Source organism: Thunnus thynnus, chromosome 1 (genome assembly GCF_963924715.1).
Source record: "Thunnus thynnus chromosome 1, fThuThy2.1, whole genome shotgun sequence".
In the NCBI taxonomy this organism is placed as follows: Eukaryota; Metazoa; Chordata; class Actinopteri; order Scombriformes; family Scombridae; genus Thunnus; species Thunnus thynnus.
Window position 1 is genome coordinate 13,228,311 of NC_089517.1, and position 21,103 is coordinate 13,249,413.

The 21,103-nt window shown below is 39.7% G+C and overlaps 1 protein-coding gene across 2 annotated transcripts; it reads left to right on the forward strand.

Annotated features, from left to right (window-relative positions):
• The first annotated feature begins 3,451 nt into the window (after nt 1-3,451).
• rbms1a (RNA binding motif, single stranded interacting protein 1a) lies at nt 3,452-19,412 on the forward strand. 2 transcript variants are annotated; one of them, XM_067585810.1, is made up of 14 exons: nt 3,452-3,977; nt 5,684-5,844; nt 8,585-8,643; nt 9,968-10,059; nt 11,212-11,369; nt 11,798-11,877; nt 11,994-12,094; nt 12,257-12,306; nt 12,402-12,492; nt 14,421-14,471; nt 15,327-15,428; nt 15,619-15,687; nt 15,926-16,000; nt 17,283-19,412. In XM_067585810.1, exons 1-13 carry the CDS (start codon nt 3,927-3,929, stop codon nt 15,992-15,994), a joined length of 1,134 nt encoding a protein of 377 aa, XP_067441911.1. In that variant the 5' UTR covers nt 3,452-3,926; the 3' UTR covers nt 15,995-16,000; nt 17,283-19,412. The 2 variants fall into 2 exon arrangements, with proteins under 2 accessions (XP_067441911.1, XP_067441921.1); XM_067585820.1 differs by having other exon boundaries at nt 3,459-3,977; nt 5,702-5,844.
• The last annotated feature ends 1,691 nt before the right edge of the window (nt 19,413-21,103 follow it).

Genomic DNA, 21,103 nt, shown 5'->3' on the forward strand with positions numbered 1-21,103 from the left:
CTGATAACATTTTGTCTTGATATTTTTTTCCTTGGAAAGATAATATGTAGTTTCCTATGTCCACATAGTTGTATGTTTATGTTTTAGGTTTATGGTTGCTTATTTGTTTATTTTTAGAGTCTATAAATGGTAATAAATGGTTTAATGTTTGTACCCGCTATAAACAGTGTGTGTATGTATTGAATAAAAACAACATCATATACAGCATGTGCCATGTATAAAGTGCTTTTCTATTAATATTTAGGTCAAGGTAGATTTGGAAACTGGCGGTGAAACATTTCATTTAATTGTGATATTTGGCTCTAAGTTTCAATTTATTTAGCTTGGCGTGTAAAGGTTCTCCCTCAACTCTATTTCCACTATGCCAGACTCACACTGATAAAAGACAAAACTGAGAGTAGTATACAGCGTCTCTCTTCTAAAAGTGAAAAGAATAAAAACTGCTGTGATGTTTGTGCGGTTTCTCATATTTCAACTTGCAAGCATTTCAGTATTCCCCGAGGAGCCACAAACCCCGAGCCAAACCACACCATCAGCGGGGCTTGTGAAAAAGCTTCTCTGTTTGGTTTCATGTATTCTAGCCAGCAAGTTGCCATCCAGCAGAACAACTCATACAGTCCACCCAGCAGTGTCGCTGGCTAAACTGCCCTCCCTGGACAGGTCTGCTGGTGAGCTGAGGTCGGCCCCGGGACTTTCAAATTCCTTAGAATTCCTCAGTGGATGAGGAAGGAGCAGATAATCATCCACATTCCTCAGTCCCTCCTTCTCCACACCCGCTGGACCTCCTGCTACCTCAACACAGTTCAATAAACTCAGCAATCTTACCAGGATGTGCTTCCTTATGATAGGATAGTTTCTATGACCCTTGAGATACAGACTGAATGACACCCATAAGTAAATATACATATATATATAATTAACGTTGTTTCTAAATTTAGTGGCTTAAGTCAACATTTCCCAATTGGACAATGTCCTATAATGACATTTTAGCAGGTTCACATCCACCATTAAAGGGTCTGATGCAAGCAATAACTTGATCAGACTCAAGACAATACCAGAAACAAACAGCCATTAATTTTCCTTCTAAGTAGACAGAGTTTACTGTTTGCTGAATCATTATTGCTGACTGGGTTATCTCATTGAAATTCAGCTCTGCTTGTGATTGGTTGACAGTTTTCCAGATACTCAATTCAAAACCTATTCATGTTGTTGCTCCAACAGCTCTTTGATAAATCACCCGAACAAACAATGGATTGATTGATAAATGAACCAAAGGCTGCAGATCAATTGACATATTGGATATTTCACTCATTTGAAGCAGAGCAGGTTTAAGTAGGACGATGCAAATGTATTATATAGAGTGCTTTATTTTGTAAAATATAGTTTATTTACATATAAACCCTGTATAAAACTTCACCTGTCACTAAATGGCCATTTTGCAACATACTTCATAGTAATGAATAAGTACTCAACTTGGTAACAAGCGCAGGAAATCATCTATACTGCTGCTGATTCTTCAGATAGGAATGATCGGACTTTTCAAGGAACATCAGAAGTAGCTTGTAACATGACACCAGCATGAAACCTTAATCCCAGCAGCAGAGGAAATAAGGGAGAGAAATGTGATGCTTTAAGAGCTTCCCTACACCCTGATGGGATTTGGATTTAGCTTCGCTTTATAAATCTCCAGCATGACCTGCAGCGGGACGGCTGCTGGTGGTAAGCACCGCTTTGAGCTTTCAAGTGTTTTGTATGTGAATATAAAATGAGTGTAATTAGATAAAAGTGAAAGGCAAATGTGTACTCAGACAACATATCTGGGACCATAAATGTGCTTTGCGTTGTCTTAACTGAAGCTTTCCCTGCTGCATCTTTACCTATTTGTCCACTTCAGATGTCTGTTCATTTTGGGGTTTTTTGTTGGCCCAAAAGTAGTCAAATATAAGTCCAAACATACAAAAATACAGTAATCAGCCTACAAATATCAACTGCAATTGTGGTGTGTAAACTCCAAGTCGCTAAAACTCCCAAAGTCCCCCAAAAATGTTGAGGACCTCTGACAAAAACACACAAACCTGTACGACGGGTAAAGAATAGAGCGGGTTTGGTCTATTCTTTACCCGTCATACAGGTTTGTGTGTTTTTTTTGTCAGAGTGAGAATAAGAGAATACCTTTATTTTATTTTGTTTGTCTTTTGTAAAGAGGTTATTGATATTTGTTATTCATAGTTTTGTCTGTATTGTGTTAAAAATGTGAAAACACTAATAAAATATAAATCATAAGAAAAGAATGGAGCTGGTTTCATGTGACTTTTGATTGATTATATTGATAATGAAGCAGGCTGTTTCCTCACTTTGAGTGCAACAACTAAAAGCTTTATTTAGGCCCCTGTATGACAAACATTAAGGGTGCTTGAGGTTAAACAAAAGAGATCAAAAGTGTTGGAAGAGGCGTGCTCGACGTTTTAGAGCATCAATAACAAACCACATCATCTCAAAAATTCTTTTAAGCAGTTGAGAGCCCATGAACAGAAGCTAGAAATCTACAGTTCCTCTTTTTTTTTTTTCTCCAACTACATCAGTGGCGGTGAGTTATTTGTGCGCCATATGTGAAAATGCTTAGTTTACACTTTTACAAACTGCATATAAGCAGATTAATCATATGAATGCTGTGAATGCACTCAAAGGTGGCAAAAAAAAGAATGGTTCTCCTGATTTATAAGTTTATGAAGGAGTCAATATTTTGTTTCTGCCATTAAACCTTTATGTCACATGATCTACATATGGTGCCATATAGAGGTCACAGGCTGCATTTAACAAAATAAAATGATTAATGCGTGTAAAGATTAATGTTATTTCCAAATATTCTGTTCTTGTTTATTAATCCTGGTTCTCACATAGTTGGGTTTATAGGGAGATTGTGACCTCCAGCCCAGGCCAGTCCCTGCGTATATTTCATTGCATCCTGATTCTCTGACATGTAGTGTGTTGGATGGGGGGAAGGGTAGGAAGAGGAAGAGGGTGTGTGTGTGTGTGTGTGTGTGTGCATGTGTGTGTGTACCAGGTATTCCTCATGTTGTGGGGACTCGCCTCCCTTATGGGGACAAAAAGCAAGTCCCCTTAATGCAAATCATTAATTTTAGGGTGAAGATACGGTTTAAAGTTAAGATTAATTTAGGGTTATTTTAAGGTTAGGGTTAGGCACGCGGTGGTTATAGTTAAGGTTAGGATAAGTCTCCAGGAAATGAATGTAAGTCAATGTAATGTCCTCTGAAGTGATGGAAATACGACTCTATTTGTGTGTGTGTGTGTGTGTGTGTGTGTGTGTGTGTGTGTGTGTGTGTGGTTGGAGGAGGTGGGGGTGAAGAATGCTTGGTATGTGCGGACGACAACAACATGAAAGGCGGCGAGCGTTCAGCCCGACTGATTGTGCGCCTGCAAATCAAACCCCAAAACACTTTGTACGCATTTATAAATCGAGCCACAGACAACACGCGTCCCCACGAGCCTTTGTCACGAAAAACAAACGGCCTATGTGAGTTTTTGCGAGGCGGCCACGCAGTTCATTTGATGTCAAACACCCTGCAGAGGCGGAGATGGTTTGGTCTGTAGTAGGTGGGACTGCCGAGCGGTCTGCACCAGGACGTCGTAGATCAATGAACCGGACCGGAGGGTTGGTCCATCGCCTGGTTTGCATCTAACTGTATAGATGTGTCAGTCTATGCAGGACCGAGGACATTACATTTCAGACTTTATTACTGATAACCAGCCCGTTCAGTATGCGGATGTTTTAAACCGACTGCTTATTTTATAGGCTTCATACACCGCTTGGGTTCCGTCTCTATAGTGGCTCTGCGTTGCGATATTTTTTTATTTTTTGGTGGGGGATCTAATTAGGAAATAAAATAATATCTGTAACCTCCAGGATGATTTTTGCAAACACAGGCAACCCGCTGAAGACAGCCAATCGTAAGCAGGTAGGCCAAAATACACATACATTGTATTTTTTTTTTCTGGCTACTTTTCGCTCTCACTTGAGGCAGCATTTGATTAAACAGTCTTTTCTTTAAGATAGGCTGAATAATAGCAGCCACATATGACATTGGGCTTTCAAATAGGATATAATGCATGTTTAATACCAAATGAATTAAATTAGATTAAAAAAATAGACCCACTGCTTTCAGCCGACTTGTCAAACGGGAAGCTGATTTTCTGATAGGCTAGATGGAGAGATGAAACCAGCTGCTGACCTATAGCTCTACAACCGGAGAGTTTAATCATTATGTCCATATAACCTTGTTTGCCCAGTCACTCACCCACTCTGGTCAATATGCACGACGGTTATTGTAGTCCATTTTATAGGTTAATGCATTCTGGGTGACTCCAGAGAGCTCTGTGTAATAATGTAAGTCGGTGTGCTGGAGTGCATCCTTCATTTTGACCTCTCAGGTGAACAAAAAGGTAATTGAAGGCCGGATCCCCCTTTGCTTACCATCATATCTTTTGATTTAGATGGAAGATGGAAATAGGAAGCGGGCACAGAGGCAAGAGGAGGCTGTTTTTATAACCTCTGATGATGGAAATGTGAGCCCAGTGTCGGATGAAGTGAATTGTGGCTTCAGTTTTGAGCCTGCATCCCATAAGACCCAAAATATTCACCTTTTTAGATTAAATTTTGATATTTAATCATCAGGAGGTGCTGTATATTACTTTGAGCACAGGAATATGAAACCAGCCACATATGAAATCCTGCAGGGAAGCAGTCATTGAGTTTTCAGAGTGTAGGTGTGACACTGATTTAGTCAGCTATAAGGTGATGATGCCTCTGTGAAATGTACCACTGGAGCTGCCCTCTTATGGCGCACTGTCTCGGAGGCCTTATGTGAACCCTTGATGGTCTCAAAAAAAAAAAAAGTTAGTGTGGTAATTGCATACCAACAAAAATGTAAGGCCTCTACTTGAAGACATAACAGGCCTAACAGATGTTCCTGCCACAGCGATCAATTCCGCATCTGAAAAAGAAAAATAGCTGCTATGAACGTTTAACCATCACATGACTGTGTAAGAATATCTCAGTGTTTCTTTTTTGGCATGGCTATAGTTGTATCCATGTTCTTTGGCTCTTGGAGTGGATTGTCCTTTGGTTATGGACAGATGGTGTGATTCTGCCATGCTTTGTCTTTGATCTGATCTAGAGAGGGTTTGGGGTGGCTGGGAGCTATTTTAATGAATGAGTAAGGGGAAGGAAATGCTTTGCAGGGCAGTGCTGCGTGGTTTGGCTCGCGAGTATGAAGAAAACTGTAGGTTTGTGATAAACAGGATGTAAGACATGAACACAGATTAAATCACATTGTGATTCTCAAAGGCCCACATTCAAGAATATATGATTTTAATATAGTCTGTGGTATATTGTCTGGTATATTGCTGGACACGGATCCAGGCAGGAGCTTTAAGGTCAAACCTACCTCTGACTGTAAGATCCTGATGTTGTCTTAGGGGGGTCACAATGGAGAAAAGATCCAATTACAATACTGAATTTTAATGTAGCATGAAATAACAAAATCTTAATGTGCCCTTTTCTGTGCGTTTCTGCATTTTCAGTTCGCGCAGATGAAATGCTCTTGTGATCACTGTTGACTTGGGTTTAAATTAGATTATCTAGCTCCCATACGCTTCCTAACAGTGGGTTTCCTGTGTGCAGTCCTACCCCATGACTCCGTCCAGTCCCAGCAGCAGCAGCAACAGCAGCAGCACAGGCCTGGAGCAGCTCAGCAAAACCAACCTCTACATCCGTGGCCTGCCCCCTGCTACTACAGACCTGGACCTGGTCAAACTCTGTCACCAGTGAGTACACACGAGTATGCTAATGTGTGTGCACACCAATTTTTTGTGACTGATACGCTTGTTTGCTGTTGAGGGCCAATAGCGGGCTTTAGATATCGCATAGCAATGTCATTCCACTCTGATTTAATGAAGGTGTCTCCTTGACCACAGGTACATACTGTACATGCATACAAACATACATATTGTACATAACATATTACATAAATACAAAAATTCAGTCTGTAAAACCGCCTATGAAATTTTAGTTGCACATATAAGTTAACCTAATTTTTCAGTGGTTGTATTCAGTTTTGTAAATTAAATATTGCTTTAAAGGACGAGTGTGTAGGATTTAGTGGCATCTAGCAGTGAGGCTGCAGATTGCAACCAACTGAATTCCCCTCCCCTTCCCCTTCCAAGCGTGTAGGAGAACCTACGGCGGTGGTTCACGAAAGGCCCTCTCTAGAGCCAGTATTTGGTTTGTCCATTCTGGGTTACTGTAGAAACATGGCGGTGCAAAATGGCGGCCTCCATGGAAGGGGACCTGCTCCCTATGTAGATATAAATGGCTCATTTTAAGGTAACGAAAACACGATTCTTATTTTCATGGGACTATACACCAATTAAAACATACTTGTGAATATTATATTCCTTTTCTGCCAAGTCTGTTCCCTTAGATACCACTAAATCTTACACAGTGGTCCTTTAATAAAAATAGTTTTGCTTTTAGGAAATTTCAGAGCTGCCAACTCTCACGCATTGACTGTGAGACTCATGCAATTGACACTTTTCACACGCTCTCATGTTACATGTCCATTTTCTCATGTGGTGAAAAATTCATAACTGATAACGCTGTGGCGCGAAAAAAGGACACTGCCGACACATGGACAGACAAGACAGAGCAGCATGGTGCAACAGCAGCGAGTTATGCAGCAAGAAATATACACAAATCTATTATACTGTAATTTATTCCCATATACGCTGCTCAGAGTAATCTCAGTCAGCGACTCTTCAGACAGCAGCACAGCGTCTCTTCTAGGGGTGGAGCCGAATCCGAATACAGTATTCAGAAAAGAAGAAGTAATGGGTTTTTATGAATACTTATTTCATACAAATATTTTTTAAATGATTTGTTTTCAGGAAGAAAAAAAAAGACATGTCAAATAACAGCATGCAGCTCAGGGCTCGTTTCCTTTGCCATCCCCGTCTCTCTCCTCTGCTCCGCTCTGCTGTCTGTCTCTGTGTCAAGAATGTATAAGTAGCTTCAGGTCTGTGGGTCTGGCAGAGCTGAGCTTTGGTTGTGTGGTCAGCGCAGTTGTCTGTGGTTTGGGAGACCGAAGTTTGAGACCCAGTGTGGGAATCTTCCTTTGCAAAGTAGTTTATTGAAGAACACTTATTTTAACACTTTAATATCCTATAATTAGAAGTGTAATAAAAACAAAAACAGGATTGTTACATCTATTTCCACTTATATTGAAATACAAATACAAATTATTTTGCTGCCTCAACAAATACAGATACAAATAAAAATACTGGGCTCTCTGCCCATCCCTCGTCTCTTCACCCCTCTCTCATGTATAAGGGTGGTATCGATCTTCTTATCTAACTCACGGCAAGAAAGTGAATAAGCATATTTCCCAAAACTATTCCTTTAAGGGTTTACATCTTGACAATAAGAGGCTTTTGGGGAAAAAAAGCAACTGAATAAAGGGAAATATTTTGCATTTAAATGGCTACAGATTACAGATAAAAAAAAATAAATTGAAATTTGCATTTTCAGTGCAAAAATGTCAATATTGGCATTCAAAAACACACATTGGTTTAGCCATAGTGTACACTGACTCATAAAATGCTCCAACCACCATATAAACAGACTCACACATGGAAAAGACATAGCTCAACTGAGGTATGTGAAGCAGACTGTAAAAATGATTGTTTTCCAAAAAGAAAAAAATCAGTCATGTTAAGCAGCCCAGTGAACATGTTCGATACTTGATACTATAGGCTACAGTCTGAGTGGTTAGTGTGGTAGATGCCATAATTAGTGGAGTTTTGTCTCCTCTCTTTCCCTCTGAATCACAAGCATATGGAGGGAGGCATTCACCCATGTAACCAGCGGCAGCAGCAGCTGTTTGTGTCCTGTTTGCTTGTGTTTTGTTCATGTTCCCAATGGTGTTTGCCAGCACAAAGCAGAAATGAAAGCGCTTTTCATAGCAACAAGGTCTGAATGGTGATGTCAGCTAGGCATTTAGTCTGTATGGTGTGTGTGCTCAGATAGCAGCTCGCAGCTCGTACCACACAGTTCAACTTGAGTATAAAGTCGGCGATCGAGCAAAGCCTGATACATTGAAATTGGATTAATAGTGTTTGGAAACACGTAGGAAGAGTAGTGATGTACAGTATGTGCCTCTAAAATCACCAGTTATCTCCATGAATATCAGTGTTGGTTATTGTTTCTATTAATTCATCTTTTCTGCCTGTATGTTCATTTTAATCTGTCATAAGTGAAGGTAGTCTCTCGACAAATGTCTCCTACAAAGATATATATATATATATATATATATATATATATATATATATATATATATATATATATATATATATATATATATATATATATATATACATATTTAACTGGCATTAATAACACATACAGAGTAATCCAGGCCAATGAGGAGACGTTTTCACAAGTCTTAGCTGCTGATTCATAATTCTCAAAGACCGATCTTTGACAGTAAGTGACATGTTGTTGTGTGCACAGGTATGGCAAGATTCAGTCAGCAAAGGCAATCCTGGACAAGACCACCAACAAATGTAAAGGTCAGTAAGGTCATTTACTCACCAGCAGTCACCGATCTGGGCTTAACAATATAAAAAAGTAGATTTTAGCAGTAGCTTAACTGCTGCAACTTAGCTGGAACATATTATCCTGTTGTTAGTTAAACTATGCTGAATCACCTGTTATAGTTGTTGTATCATACCAGTGTTTTTCCATGTTTTAGCCACAATTTGTTTGTGCACTTTATATGAGTTCAAATGATTTTCCAAAGAATACCATGTTGTTTTATATGTTTGGATGTGTTTTCCATAACTTCAATGGCAGCTACTGGTTTCCATTCATTTCCATAGCATATGAAAATCTATTTGCAGCAACTTGATACTTGTTGGAGTTGGGTAATCCATCACAGTGACCATGAACAGTAAATGTGTCTGCTTTTATTTTGTCAAAGCGGTGATGCCGTTGCGTGGTACTGCAGTGCAGCTGAAAGCGTGGAAACATTTGCAAAGTCTGTAGTGCATCACAATGCAATGATAATTTCAATTTGACAAAAACAAAAGCAGATTATGACGGATAACCAAACTCAGGAAGATTTAGAGCCTCTCAAAGTGGATTTTCTCACCATTCGTTTTATGGAAATGAACGGAAACCAGTGACTGACTGGATGATGGAAGAACACATTCAAAAAACAGAAACACAATTGTAAGGCTTCAGCTAACCATTATTTCCATTATCGATGAATCTGTTGGATTGTTTTCTCGATTATTCAATTACTTATTTTGGTCCACAAAATTTCTAAAGTGGTGAAAAATGTCCATCACTGTTTCCCAAAGCCCAGGATGTCTTCTTTTTTGTCCCAACAAACAGTCCACAACTCAAAGATATTGGATTTACTGTCATAGAAACCATTTGAGAGGCTGGAATCAGAGAATTTGGACATTTTAAAGAATGACTCCAAACAATCAATCGATTAACATAATTTAATTTAATAGTTGGCAACCAACGGATAAATTGAATAATTGTTGCAGCTCTACACGATTGTATGCTTTCCAAAATAGTGAACAAGCAGCAAGTAGACATATTTTTGTCATACAGTATAAGGGGTTTATACATGCAAACACTGGTTTGTTCCTTTTAGAATTTGTAGTTTGTTTGTTTTGTAGTTTGAATTAAAACAACTAAATTGTGTATCATGATTCATCATTTTAAAAAAAATATCTTGATATGTTTACAGTAATAAACAATAAATATCAGTACATATTACTGTAGCCATCCCTGAATAATACTGTTGGTACAAAATGTACAATAGGTGTTTGTGCTTCTCATTGAGTGCCATTCATGTAAATACTGCTCTACCAACCACAGGTTACGGCTTTGTGGACTTTGACAGCCCAGCGGCTGCTTTAAAGGCAGTACATGCTCTGAAAACCAGCGGCATTCAGGCCCAGATGGCCAAGGTGAGTTTGGTGCAGGCATGTGTTTTGTGCATGTGTGTGTGCGTGCATGTGCGTGTGTGTGTGTGAACATCTCTATGAGGTTGTGCTTCTGTAATGCGTGCATATGTCCAGTGTGTGTTAGAGGATGACATTAGACTGGTCACATGACCTCAGCTGACAAGCTGTTCTTCCCGTGACCCCATTTACTTTCACTGTAGAAACCAGATGTCAAGTCTCGCTCTGCCAAATAACCTGTCAGTCAGCCTGACACGTTACACACAGGACCACCAGCTCACACAGTAACACATCATCTTATACTGTATAGATAGTACAGATTCTTACCAGTATTATCACTATGTCACTGAGTGTTAACGATTACCATGAATGCATACTGATGTTTGCATATCTGCATTGTAGCACGAAAGCAGCATCCTTTATCTTCTCTCTGTGACTACCAAACAATATACCAGTTTTTCATCTTTCTAAAATACTTTTAGCTGACAGACAGGATATCTATGCATCATATGTGTGATTTGTTTCATAATCAGAAGCGGAAATTCTCTAGATCATAACATTTCAGTTTCAGGTCCTTCCCTTTCTCGGCCCGGCCAGTGTTTCTGTGCTTAAATTCATGGGTTAGAGTTCATTGATGCAGGGTTGCTCTCTGGAGACCCACATGTAGCAGCTCTGTTTGGAACAAACACGGCAGAGTGCAGTTTGTGTGTTATGGTAGCTAGGCTACAATGCTCTCCTGCTGTTTCTAGGGAAGGCCATAGAGGCACTGAGCTGCTACACAATACAGATGAAGTGTGTTTCAGTGTGTGTGTGTGTGTGTATGTGTGGTCATGTGTTTGTGCAAGAGAGCTTATTGATGTTTGTTTAATCAAATGTCTTTCTATGACCCTTAACCATACTTAAGCTGAGTCTCAAACTCTGGTTCACAAAGACTAGCAAGTTTTGTAACAGAGAAAAATAGTTTTTGTTGTTTTCAGGCATTTCATTGGTCAGGAGAAATAGAGATACTGCCTTTATCTGTGGTTGAGTGCATATTTGCCTGATGTTTGCATTTACAGATGTGCCTCTCTCTCAGTTCAGATGCCACATATGAAAATTAAAATAACACACATCATATTCAATTGACTTCTTCCTCTCCATCTTCTTTTATATGAGCAGCAACAGGAGCAAGACCCCACAAATCTGTATATTTCCAACTTGCCTCTGTCTGTGGATGAGAAAGAGTTGGAAAACATGCTGCAGCCTTTCGGACAAGTCGTCTCTACGCGGATCCTCCGAGACTACAGCGGCAACAGCCGAGGCGTGGGCTTCGCCAGGTCAGTCGTAGAGAAATGACAAAAAGGAGCGCTCGTTTATTCTCATCTGAATCACACTTAAACAATAAGCATCCCAAACCTGTGATCGTTAATATAAGTATTATAAAGTAACTCCAAATTACAACTCAAACAGGTTCTCAGCAATGACATTGTAGCCTCTGTTGCAGCAGAGTAATTGGTGAACAAAAATGTGTTCATCTTTACTAAAACATGTTGAGTGAAAGCAGAGTTTTTTTAGCAGTTTTACGGCAACCAAAACTGCATTCACAGTTGCATCTGTGAGCTTGACAGTCAAAGAGTCTATGAGTTCTTCCAATTTGCAATATCTCTAACAATACCACTTTGAGTTATAAGTTGTGCTGTAGATTGTCTCTCTGTGCGCCTTGTTGATGAGTCATGTTTTATTGTTTTATCCTCTCTCATGTTAGGATGGACACAACAGAGCAGTGTAACGCAGTGATCTCACACTTTAATGGGAAATTTATCAAGATTGCCTCTGGAGCTCTGGGTAGGAAAGAATTTCACCTTTCTATACACTTTCCTTCCAATAAAAACTGTGGAGGCGGTGATGAAAATAATCGTTAATATGTCGGTTACTAACCATTCCTATTGCTTTGCCCCCAGCTCCTTCTCAGCCCTTGCTGTGTAAGTTTGCAGACAGTCAAAGGAAGAAACATGCTCACAGTGGATTTCTTCCCAATGGACAGACAGGGGATCTCAGACTAGTATGTATCCACTTAATATCTCACATAATGTAAACTATTTTCTTTTTCATATGAGAGAGAAGTGATGATTTTCAGTGATATTTTCCATTATTATCCAATTAGGTGCTCAATAGCAGTATGTTCGAAATATTTGATTCCATATTATGTATTTCCTCCCCGTAGGGTGCCATGACTCTTACCTATGACCCCTCCTCAGCAGCTATACAGAATGGGTAGGTCAAAGATAACAACTGGTCATGACATCATTTAAATTTTTGCTAGCCTCATAAATCTTGAACTGTATTTTGAAATACTCTCTGTTGTTCAGGTATTATCCCTCTCCGTATCCAGTGACCAACAGGATAATGACTGTGCAGCCTGCAATGTCTCCCTACATGTCTCCAGTCTCTGCTTACCAGGTACTGCGGAAGATCCCTTTAATGTGCTGCTATAAACATGCCCAAAAGCGAGAACTGAATTTAAATGATCTATCTCTTTCTCTCTCTCACTCACTGTCTCTCTCTTCCCCTTCAAGTTGCGTGTGAGGTTATGAAATGTACATGCATATGTGCGTTAGGGTGTATTTTTGCTCATGTGTGGGTTGCACAGGTGCTATAGATGCAAGAATAAGTGTTGAAACTGCCCTGGGCCACCTCAGATATTGGCAGCTCCATGTGGCAGTGGGAGATAATTTGAAATTTTCAGTGTTTAAAGGACTGGGTCAATCAGCAATATGAGAGTAAGTTTATGGGTTCATTGGGTTGTAGTTGTAAAAAAAAAATCCCTTTTACAGAAAGTACAGCCATCTTCTCTGAGTCACCCTTTCTCTGAATTGCACTCTTGCTCACTGTTGCTTAATATTTCATTCACAAGTTTTGATTCATCAGTTTATGTGCACCAAAACACTTCCGACCACTGACAAAATCCGTGGCTTGAAAGTAATTTGCCCATGAGGGATGACTCTGATCTGAGGGTTGTTGTTCAGCAGGGTTGCAACACACAATAGAGGTTTTGAACAGAGTCTGCTGCCAGATGGTCTCCAGATAAACCCACTACATGTTTGGGTCTACCAGGCCTGTTTGGCACATTCCCGTCATGTGGGGAGTTGGTAATAAGTTCAAAGTCATAACTCAGCCGTTCTCTTTGTGCAGTTTTCCAAGAGAAATTGAACACTATGAACTCTTATGAGCTTCCCTGTGTTTGAATAAGGAGCTTTTTGTGCCAATCCATAAATAGTGTTCACATCTAATAAAGCTTTTCAATCAGATGGGTGAGCCCATTCTCATTCAGGTGCCTCACTCAATGCCAGCATGAGCCCTGAAGTCTCCAAGTAAGATTATGTAGTTAGAAGGTGATGCTTTCTCTCAAGTACCTGACTCACCTTGTCTCCAAGAAGGTGTAATAGTCTGAATTTAGGCAATCAGACTGGGTCTAGCAGTCACATCCAAATAGCCTTCTCATCCACTGGGAGTGAGTTTTTTACCACAACTGCCTGGATTCTGACGGAGGTTTGGCTCCAGAGGTAATGCTGTATGTAGAAGTAACTGCACCAGCCTGTCCCCCACATCCCAACACATTGCCTCTGCTGCCAATGTCCACAACACTTTCATCTTCCCAAGCTCTGCAACTTGCCCAATGAGCATTGCGCCCAACCTTTGCCTTGAGGATTGTGGCAGTGGCTAAAAAGAACTGTGCTGAGAAAGGTTGGCAGCCCAAGAGCCCTCTGGTGGGCACCAGTGGTGTGGGAACCTGTCAAGCTGAAGAAGGCCAGGTTGGCTTAGGTGTGACTCTCAGTGGAGAAACAAGCCAAAATGGCCACAGCTAGTATAGTTACATAAACAAGAACCTGAGTCTGGAACATGCTTGTTAAAAGCTACCAGACTGACTTTCTTGACGGCATCAAAGAGGTTCTGGAGAACCATTCAGCACCTCAGGAGATGGAGAGATACGACCTCCCAGGTTGTGCAATAAGGGTTGGGAATGATTGACCCACTTGGAATATCGTTGAGATGTAGAAGAAGAACTTCTAAAGTGCTGCTAAAAAAGACAGAAATACCATCTGACATGCTGAGGGCTTTAAATATGTTTCGGCTGTCATGGTTAACCAGAGTCTCTGACCAGGATAAGTGGCTTCAAAACGGATAGATGAAATGATGGAAGGATGGATGAGTGGATGTTGTTGCAACATCCACTCCAGACTGAAAACATCCTTGTAAAAAAAAAATGCTTATTGCAGATGTGAAGTTAGTTTGTAACATAAAAGTGTAATTGAAGTAAATAAATGACTCTTTCTCTCTTTCCATCTGTCTCCTGTCTGCCTTTCCCTTCCTGTCTGACTTTTCATCAGGTACAGAGTCATTCTTGGGTGGCGCATCAACCATATATCATGCAACACCCGGTAAGAGAGCAACAGCCCTGCCTTTTTTTTTCTCTCATATACTTATATGCCACCTCCTATTCTGTGTACAGGAAATGGGCGTGTGGCAATGCTACAGCTAAAGCCCTGAGCTCAGAGTGTTACTTTTGCTGACACAGTTAAACTAACAACGTCCAAAACTTCCCCAAATGTAGGAGAAGGAGCTGAGATGAGTTCTGCAAAAACGTGCCTCGGTGTATTTACATATTGCAAGTGTGTATGTGTGTTTGAGTGTGTGAGAGAGAAATGGAACAACTAAAAAGACATTCAACCACAACCCCCCCCCCTCCTACCTCCCTCCCTCTCTCTGGATCCAGCAGGAAATGCCTGAAGCAGAGACAGTCTTGTGACTCTTTGACTCTTCCAACAGATGGTTTCCAGTGGAACAAGTGTCTCTGCTGATCTGCCCCTTCCCCCACTTGTTACTAGGAAATGGTCTATTCCCTAAAGGCGTCATGTTTAAAAGAAATATACCGCATCTGAAAACAGGCTAAAGCCGACAATGTTATACTTTCTACTTATTTTCATCACTTAATGTAACACAGGCGCATAAAATACTTTATATATCACCCTAGATTAACATATTATCACAAAGTTACTGCAGCAAAACATCAAAACCACACTTTTTCCAAGATAAGCTTTCAGTTCTGTCTTGTATACAAGGTCTTAAACAACAGCTCTATTTATACTCACAACTGCTTGCCACTGTGGTTGCAGCCTTCATGTTACATTCATGTTGTATCAGAATTAGTTGATTAAATTTGTACAACTATCATGTGATTCGTGGTTTTAAAAAAAAAAACAACAAAAAAACAACCCGGCTGCCTTATATTGCAGGCTCCTGTGATGTCTCCCTCTGTGGATCCCTCCATGTCATTGCACCCCACAGCCATGATTACTCAGCAGATGGGCCAGCTGTCATTGGGAAACACTGGAGCGGTGAGTTGAATTCTGGGATATCCTACATCACGCACAGCAGTAATCATATAATATAGAATATTATGATAGAATACTAGTTTCAGCTATTTGTAGTAGGGTGATGATTATGTTTAGCACAACATGTGTGTAAGGAAAGGCCAGACAATGTGATTATATAGAATTTTGTCTGTTTTTTTTTCCTGTTTCACAGTATATTGCCGCCAACCCTGGTGTCCAAGGAGCTTACATGCCTCAGTATCCTCCCATGCAGGCAGCAGCTGTAAGTTTATAGTAGAATCATCTCATTCAACTCTTCATCCAAAACATTCAGCTTCTACCTGGTGTCCATTTAACTGTGATGTATCTTACAGTAAAAAAAACAGTAATTCTTTTTAATTACAATGCACCAAAAAAACTTGGGACCTTTAGTTGCTTCTGGTGTGTTTTATCCTCTAAAACTATCAATTATTGCAGTGCAAACAAAGTGATGGTGGTCATTATAACGTTTTGCTTTTCAGGAAAATGGCACACAGCAGCAAGTGGATTCTTCCAACAACTCGTCTCCTTACAGTCAACTCAGCAAGTAATCACAGGTACGCTCCAGTTTCTGAGTGAAGGCCAGCTGACTTAAATGAGGGCAGGTTGTTTGTTTTAGCAACTTTATTGACTCGTAATTGAAGTCATGGTACCACTTTCTAATCAGGCATCTGTTATTAAGGGTTTATACATTGTAAGTAATTGCTTTATTAAGGCTTTATAGATTGTAGATATAGTTATGAGACATTAATGAGAACAATTTTGGGGTTACCACATTATGGAAAATCCTTTTGGCTGTATTATGGTTATAATGTTGTTATAAATATAAATAAATGCTCATGGGTTTTCTACTTAAATAACCCATCGAGTCTGCTAGTATAAATTAAAGGTTTTTTTTTTTATAATACTCTGTCAGCTCTGCTGTAGTAAATATTGTTATGTTTTTTAAAAATTGATTTCAGTTCAGATGCTCTCCAGTGCTTTTCCAGAAGTTTAGTGGTGAAATGATCCACGGGAGCGGTGTTGATGCACTAAAGCTACAAAGACAAAACATGCATCATGCTGGAGGAGGATAAACACCAGCCAAAAGAATTTTTTTTTTTACAACCTGGCAACCCAAAAGTTGTTCTTATTGATGGATTATAACTGATGTATGAAACATTAGTGAATTATTTTTTAATCATTAATACATATAAATTAGTGTAATACCCCATCTAGGGGTAGTCAAGACACAACATAAAAAGGCCCCATATTCCTCAAGTCCCAAGCAGCTGCAGAGACAGACCGCTGACTGTAATGAAGGTGAATTTATTTACAACTTCTGGAGCTTAAACATAACTTCAGGGCAGGAAAAGGCCAACAAAACAAATAAAAACAAATCTAACTAGGAAGGTAATCAACAAAACCAAAACCAAGAAAACAAGGTTAAAGCTTATATAACCAGCTGCCAACCCAAGAAAAGCTAATCACCTGCAGGAGCCGGCAGCGAGGTACCACTCACTTCCTTGTTCTCCTGACACACACCTGTTTGCATGCACACACACACACACACACACACCTGACGCACATCATGTACACATTCACACCGATGGAAGGAAACACACAAATGGAACAGAAATTAGTTATAACTAAATAAACCTTCATAAAGGGTGCATTAATCAGACACACCAGGGATTTCTTAAAGAAGTGGAATAAAAACTTTAATAATCTAAATGTTATTAAGACCATATGACTCTCTTTCATTAAAAAAAATGCACTGCACTGAGTTGGTCAGAGATAATACAACCCTAATGTCGCTCTGTGTATCAATGCTTCTGCTTGCTGTGTTTTTATCTTTAGGCTAGATTACCACTCTGTGAGCCAGAAGGCAGGTGCGGCGTTGCTGATGACATCACAGTGATAACAGTCACGGCCTTCTTTGATTGGACCAGACACATGAACTTTTTTGCACAGCCCCGATGTTTGTGGTGGGAAAATGAGGACAGTGTAAATGGACTCAAGCAGTTGGCTAATCACAGAAAAAAAAAACAAGATTTATTTTGATAAGAAACAACATGCTCTTCTTTTTCTCTTTTTTCAAGGATTCTCAAATAAAAGCCAGAGGACCCTCCCACCCCTTTCCAGACCCCCCCCATGCCCCCCACTCCCCATCATCCCCAGTATGATGTGATATTAAAATGCATGAGATTGAGATATTTTCCCCCCTTCAAGGTTTCTGTGATTTTATAGTTACTTCATTTGTGATATATGAAAAACCCTTGCAAAACCTTGTTTGCACTGAAGTTTAAAGTTTCAGAAAAGCTTCATTTTTGGTTTCCACAGCTGTCACAGAGTAGCTTACAAAATCAATTGGTGTTCAACTGCACTTGACAGCTGATACAGGTGACCATTTCATTAGGAATTAATGAATTTATTATTGGAAAAGGTGCCTTCCTTACGTCACATCAAACATTCTCCAACATTTCTTCATTGAACTTGATCAGGTGTCATATTTCTATCTGATTGATCAAACGTGTGTGTGAAATCATGGAGTGTTTCGCTATCTAGTCTTCTGGTGGCAATAAAGACAATGAGAGTCCCACTGCAATACTGAGAAAAAAAGAACGGTGACAAACTCAGAGCAAGGCAATTCTTCCCCCCCCACCCCCTCCCCCGTTTCCTTTTTTAAACTCCAGAAATGACATGTAACAAGAGCCGTACTTTTATGAAATTACAAGTTTTCACAGAATGGGCATCTTTTAGGAGGGTTGTTGTTGTTTTTTTTTTGTTTGTTTTTTTTTCTCTTGTGGTCAGTTTGACCAGTGATCTACCTCATGGTTCTGAGTCTGCTGGTGTTGTGGGGTTTGCAGGTAAAGCCCTTTGCACCAGAGTGGACGAAACAGAACAAAAGCCACGCTCAGGAGCTGGCTAAATAGGACTTCTACCGTTTGTCTCCCACATGCAGCATTTCTCTTCCTGATTTTCAAAGAAACATTGTGCTTTGCCTCATCTTTATTTGTCATTGCTTCTGTTCTAGTGTGTTTGTTTGTTGTTTTTTTTTCTCTCAAGATGATGAGTGTTGTTTAGTTTTGATGCTCCATTGTAGAGATTCAAAGTAAGACAACGACTAGCTTCTCCTTAAAATAGTTGGGTTTACAACGTGCTTGAACAAATGAATGCAGTCTACATGCATTTATTTGGTGATTTTTTTTTTTCTGCCTTTCTAGCCAGATCTTAGATGATACACCACTGTCCCTTACCTTTTCTATTTTTCCTTTAAATAAAAGGCTAAAAGTCACTATCCTGGGGTTAAACTGCTACTGTAAAGCTCTCCAAAAATAAGACTAGGATATAGCTACATGTTTGGTCAGATGGTTATACAGCAGCTTAATACTGCACATGCCAATTTGGAGTGAAAAAGTATCTCTCAAATATTGCCTACTGCAAAATAAAGGCAGCAATTACATATGAAGTACTTAAACAGAAGTATTCAATTTAAAACCGCAATTAGAATTGGATAGAAGATGCCTGATGGATGGGCCGTGGCTGACAGTATGTGATTCAAAGGTTGGGTGGTTAAAAACTAAATTTGTAAATTATATACATCCAGGGCCAAAAGTGAAAAATAAGTGAGTTTTTTATTGTTTGCTTTGCTTTTTTTCTTCCTTACATTGAAGATTTATGATGTAAGAACTTTAAACTACTCTGAGACAAGAAAAATGGTCGAAGCTGTAAGGTCGCAGTGCTTTACCTGATCAACAGTACTGTCACAGTACATGTTCACAATGCGAAAATACTGCAGGTGCTTTCACATTCTGAACATTTATTGCTGGAAAAAAATGTAAAAATGCAAAAAAAAAAAAAAAAAAAAATCTTGTACATGTTATCCTCATTGCTTCCCCCTGTCACCTTCAACTGATTCTCAAACAACCTTCTCCTTGCTCTCTCCTTTGAAAACATTTGAAACAGTGATGAATAAAAGGCTCTTCTCTTTCTCAGATAAGACTCTGGTCTGTTTAATTGGCCTTGATCATCTCGTTTCTGACTCTTGCTATTCCACATTTTTGTTCTGGTAAGTTTTGAAGTTAACTCTGGTGTTATTCTATATTTGTCTTATTGTCATCAAACGCCATGAAAAGGATCAAAACCGTCAATGTGTTCATCTGTCTCTCACATTACTTTCCGACTTCCTCTCAGCCTCAAGCCCATTCAATCTGACACAAATATGTTTCATTTTTTTTAAAAGGCTAAATTCTTCTGAAACAGCTGGGCACTGTTACTGTAACAAATGTTAATCAAACAATAGTAAATAGTGCATTTTTGGGGACTATTTTTAGCCGCAGATTGATGCACAGTTGGTGCTCTGGTGAGCATTTGCAGCAGCAGGGTGGTGTACAGTATCTGGGATGGACTCACAGTAACAGTGGTTGTATTCATGGTTATGAAGGAAAATGTCACCCCGTGGAACAGTGTGACTCTACAGGCAATACTTGTTAGTAGGATCAATTCATTCATTGTTGGTTTTGGTCTTTTTGAAGATTTTTGATATTTTTTGGTCGCAGGTCTTTAGCAGAGGCCAAGATATATCCTGACTCCCTAGTTTGGGTCCAGCTCCACAAGTGTTGGATACAATTTCCGTAATGTTACTCAATAGCATGTTTCCTTACAACCATAACGCAGGTTTTCCATTTTAATTGACAAGTTTCCAGTCCAGAGGGAAGATAACTATGGTTACATCATTTGAAGTTATTTTTTCAGACTTTGGAAAGTTCCTGCTAGAACTAAAGAAAACACTATTTCATGTAATGAGTATTGCTTCGTGTGATTAGTAAACTTGAAAGAGAAAATGTGGTTAAACTTTCCACTGAAATGGAAAAAAAATCAGTGGATTGCCCCTTTAAGACTTTAAAAGAACAAACCGCATTTTACAAATTTACAGCTCAAATCAGAACCAGCTTATCTTCCCTGAAATACCTGAAATGCTCTCTGCATAAAATAAAGACCATAAAAGAAAAAACCTTAAAAAACATCTTCTGTATAAAATCCTCTGAGCTTTGTGTTGTCTGGCAGCAGAGGGCGCTGTGAGCTGTCACTTAAATATGGGACCACAGTTAATTTTCCAGCTTGGTTATCTTCCTCTGTGACTATGTCTGATTTTATGTATGCAATTTATGACATGTCAGATGGGCAACAAGTGCAACATGTGTGAGCTCATGTTCCAGCTCTTTCCTGCACTATTTCAGGCACACTGCCTTTGTAGATTCACTCTTATACCGGATCTCCCTTCTTAATCTCAGACTTAGCGCAGCTGATCTCAGAGACATAAAGGCACCATGTCCCATCTCTTACCAGTCAAAGGGATCAAAACTGCCGGGGTGCAAGATTAGCCATCACACCCTCTGTCGTCGCCCTCCCCCAACACACATCACTCAACTTCAACTCCAGGAATATACATGCATGTCCCATGCACCCAATGCACACACAGACGTCAATCAAATGCCTAAGGGTATCCACCCTTTGATCATAAAGAACATGCCAAGTAGAGTCTCTCTCTCTCTCTCTCTTTTTCCTGTCCTCTGCTCCTCTCTGTCTCTCCTTTAATTCTCCACAGCTGAGGGGACACATGGCACTGATCCCTTGAGAAAGCCCAAGGTCAGACACAGGGCACAGACATCAAGAGG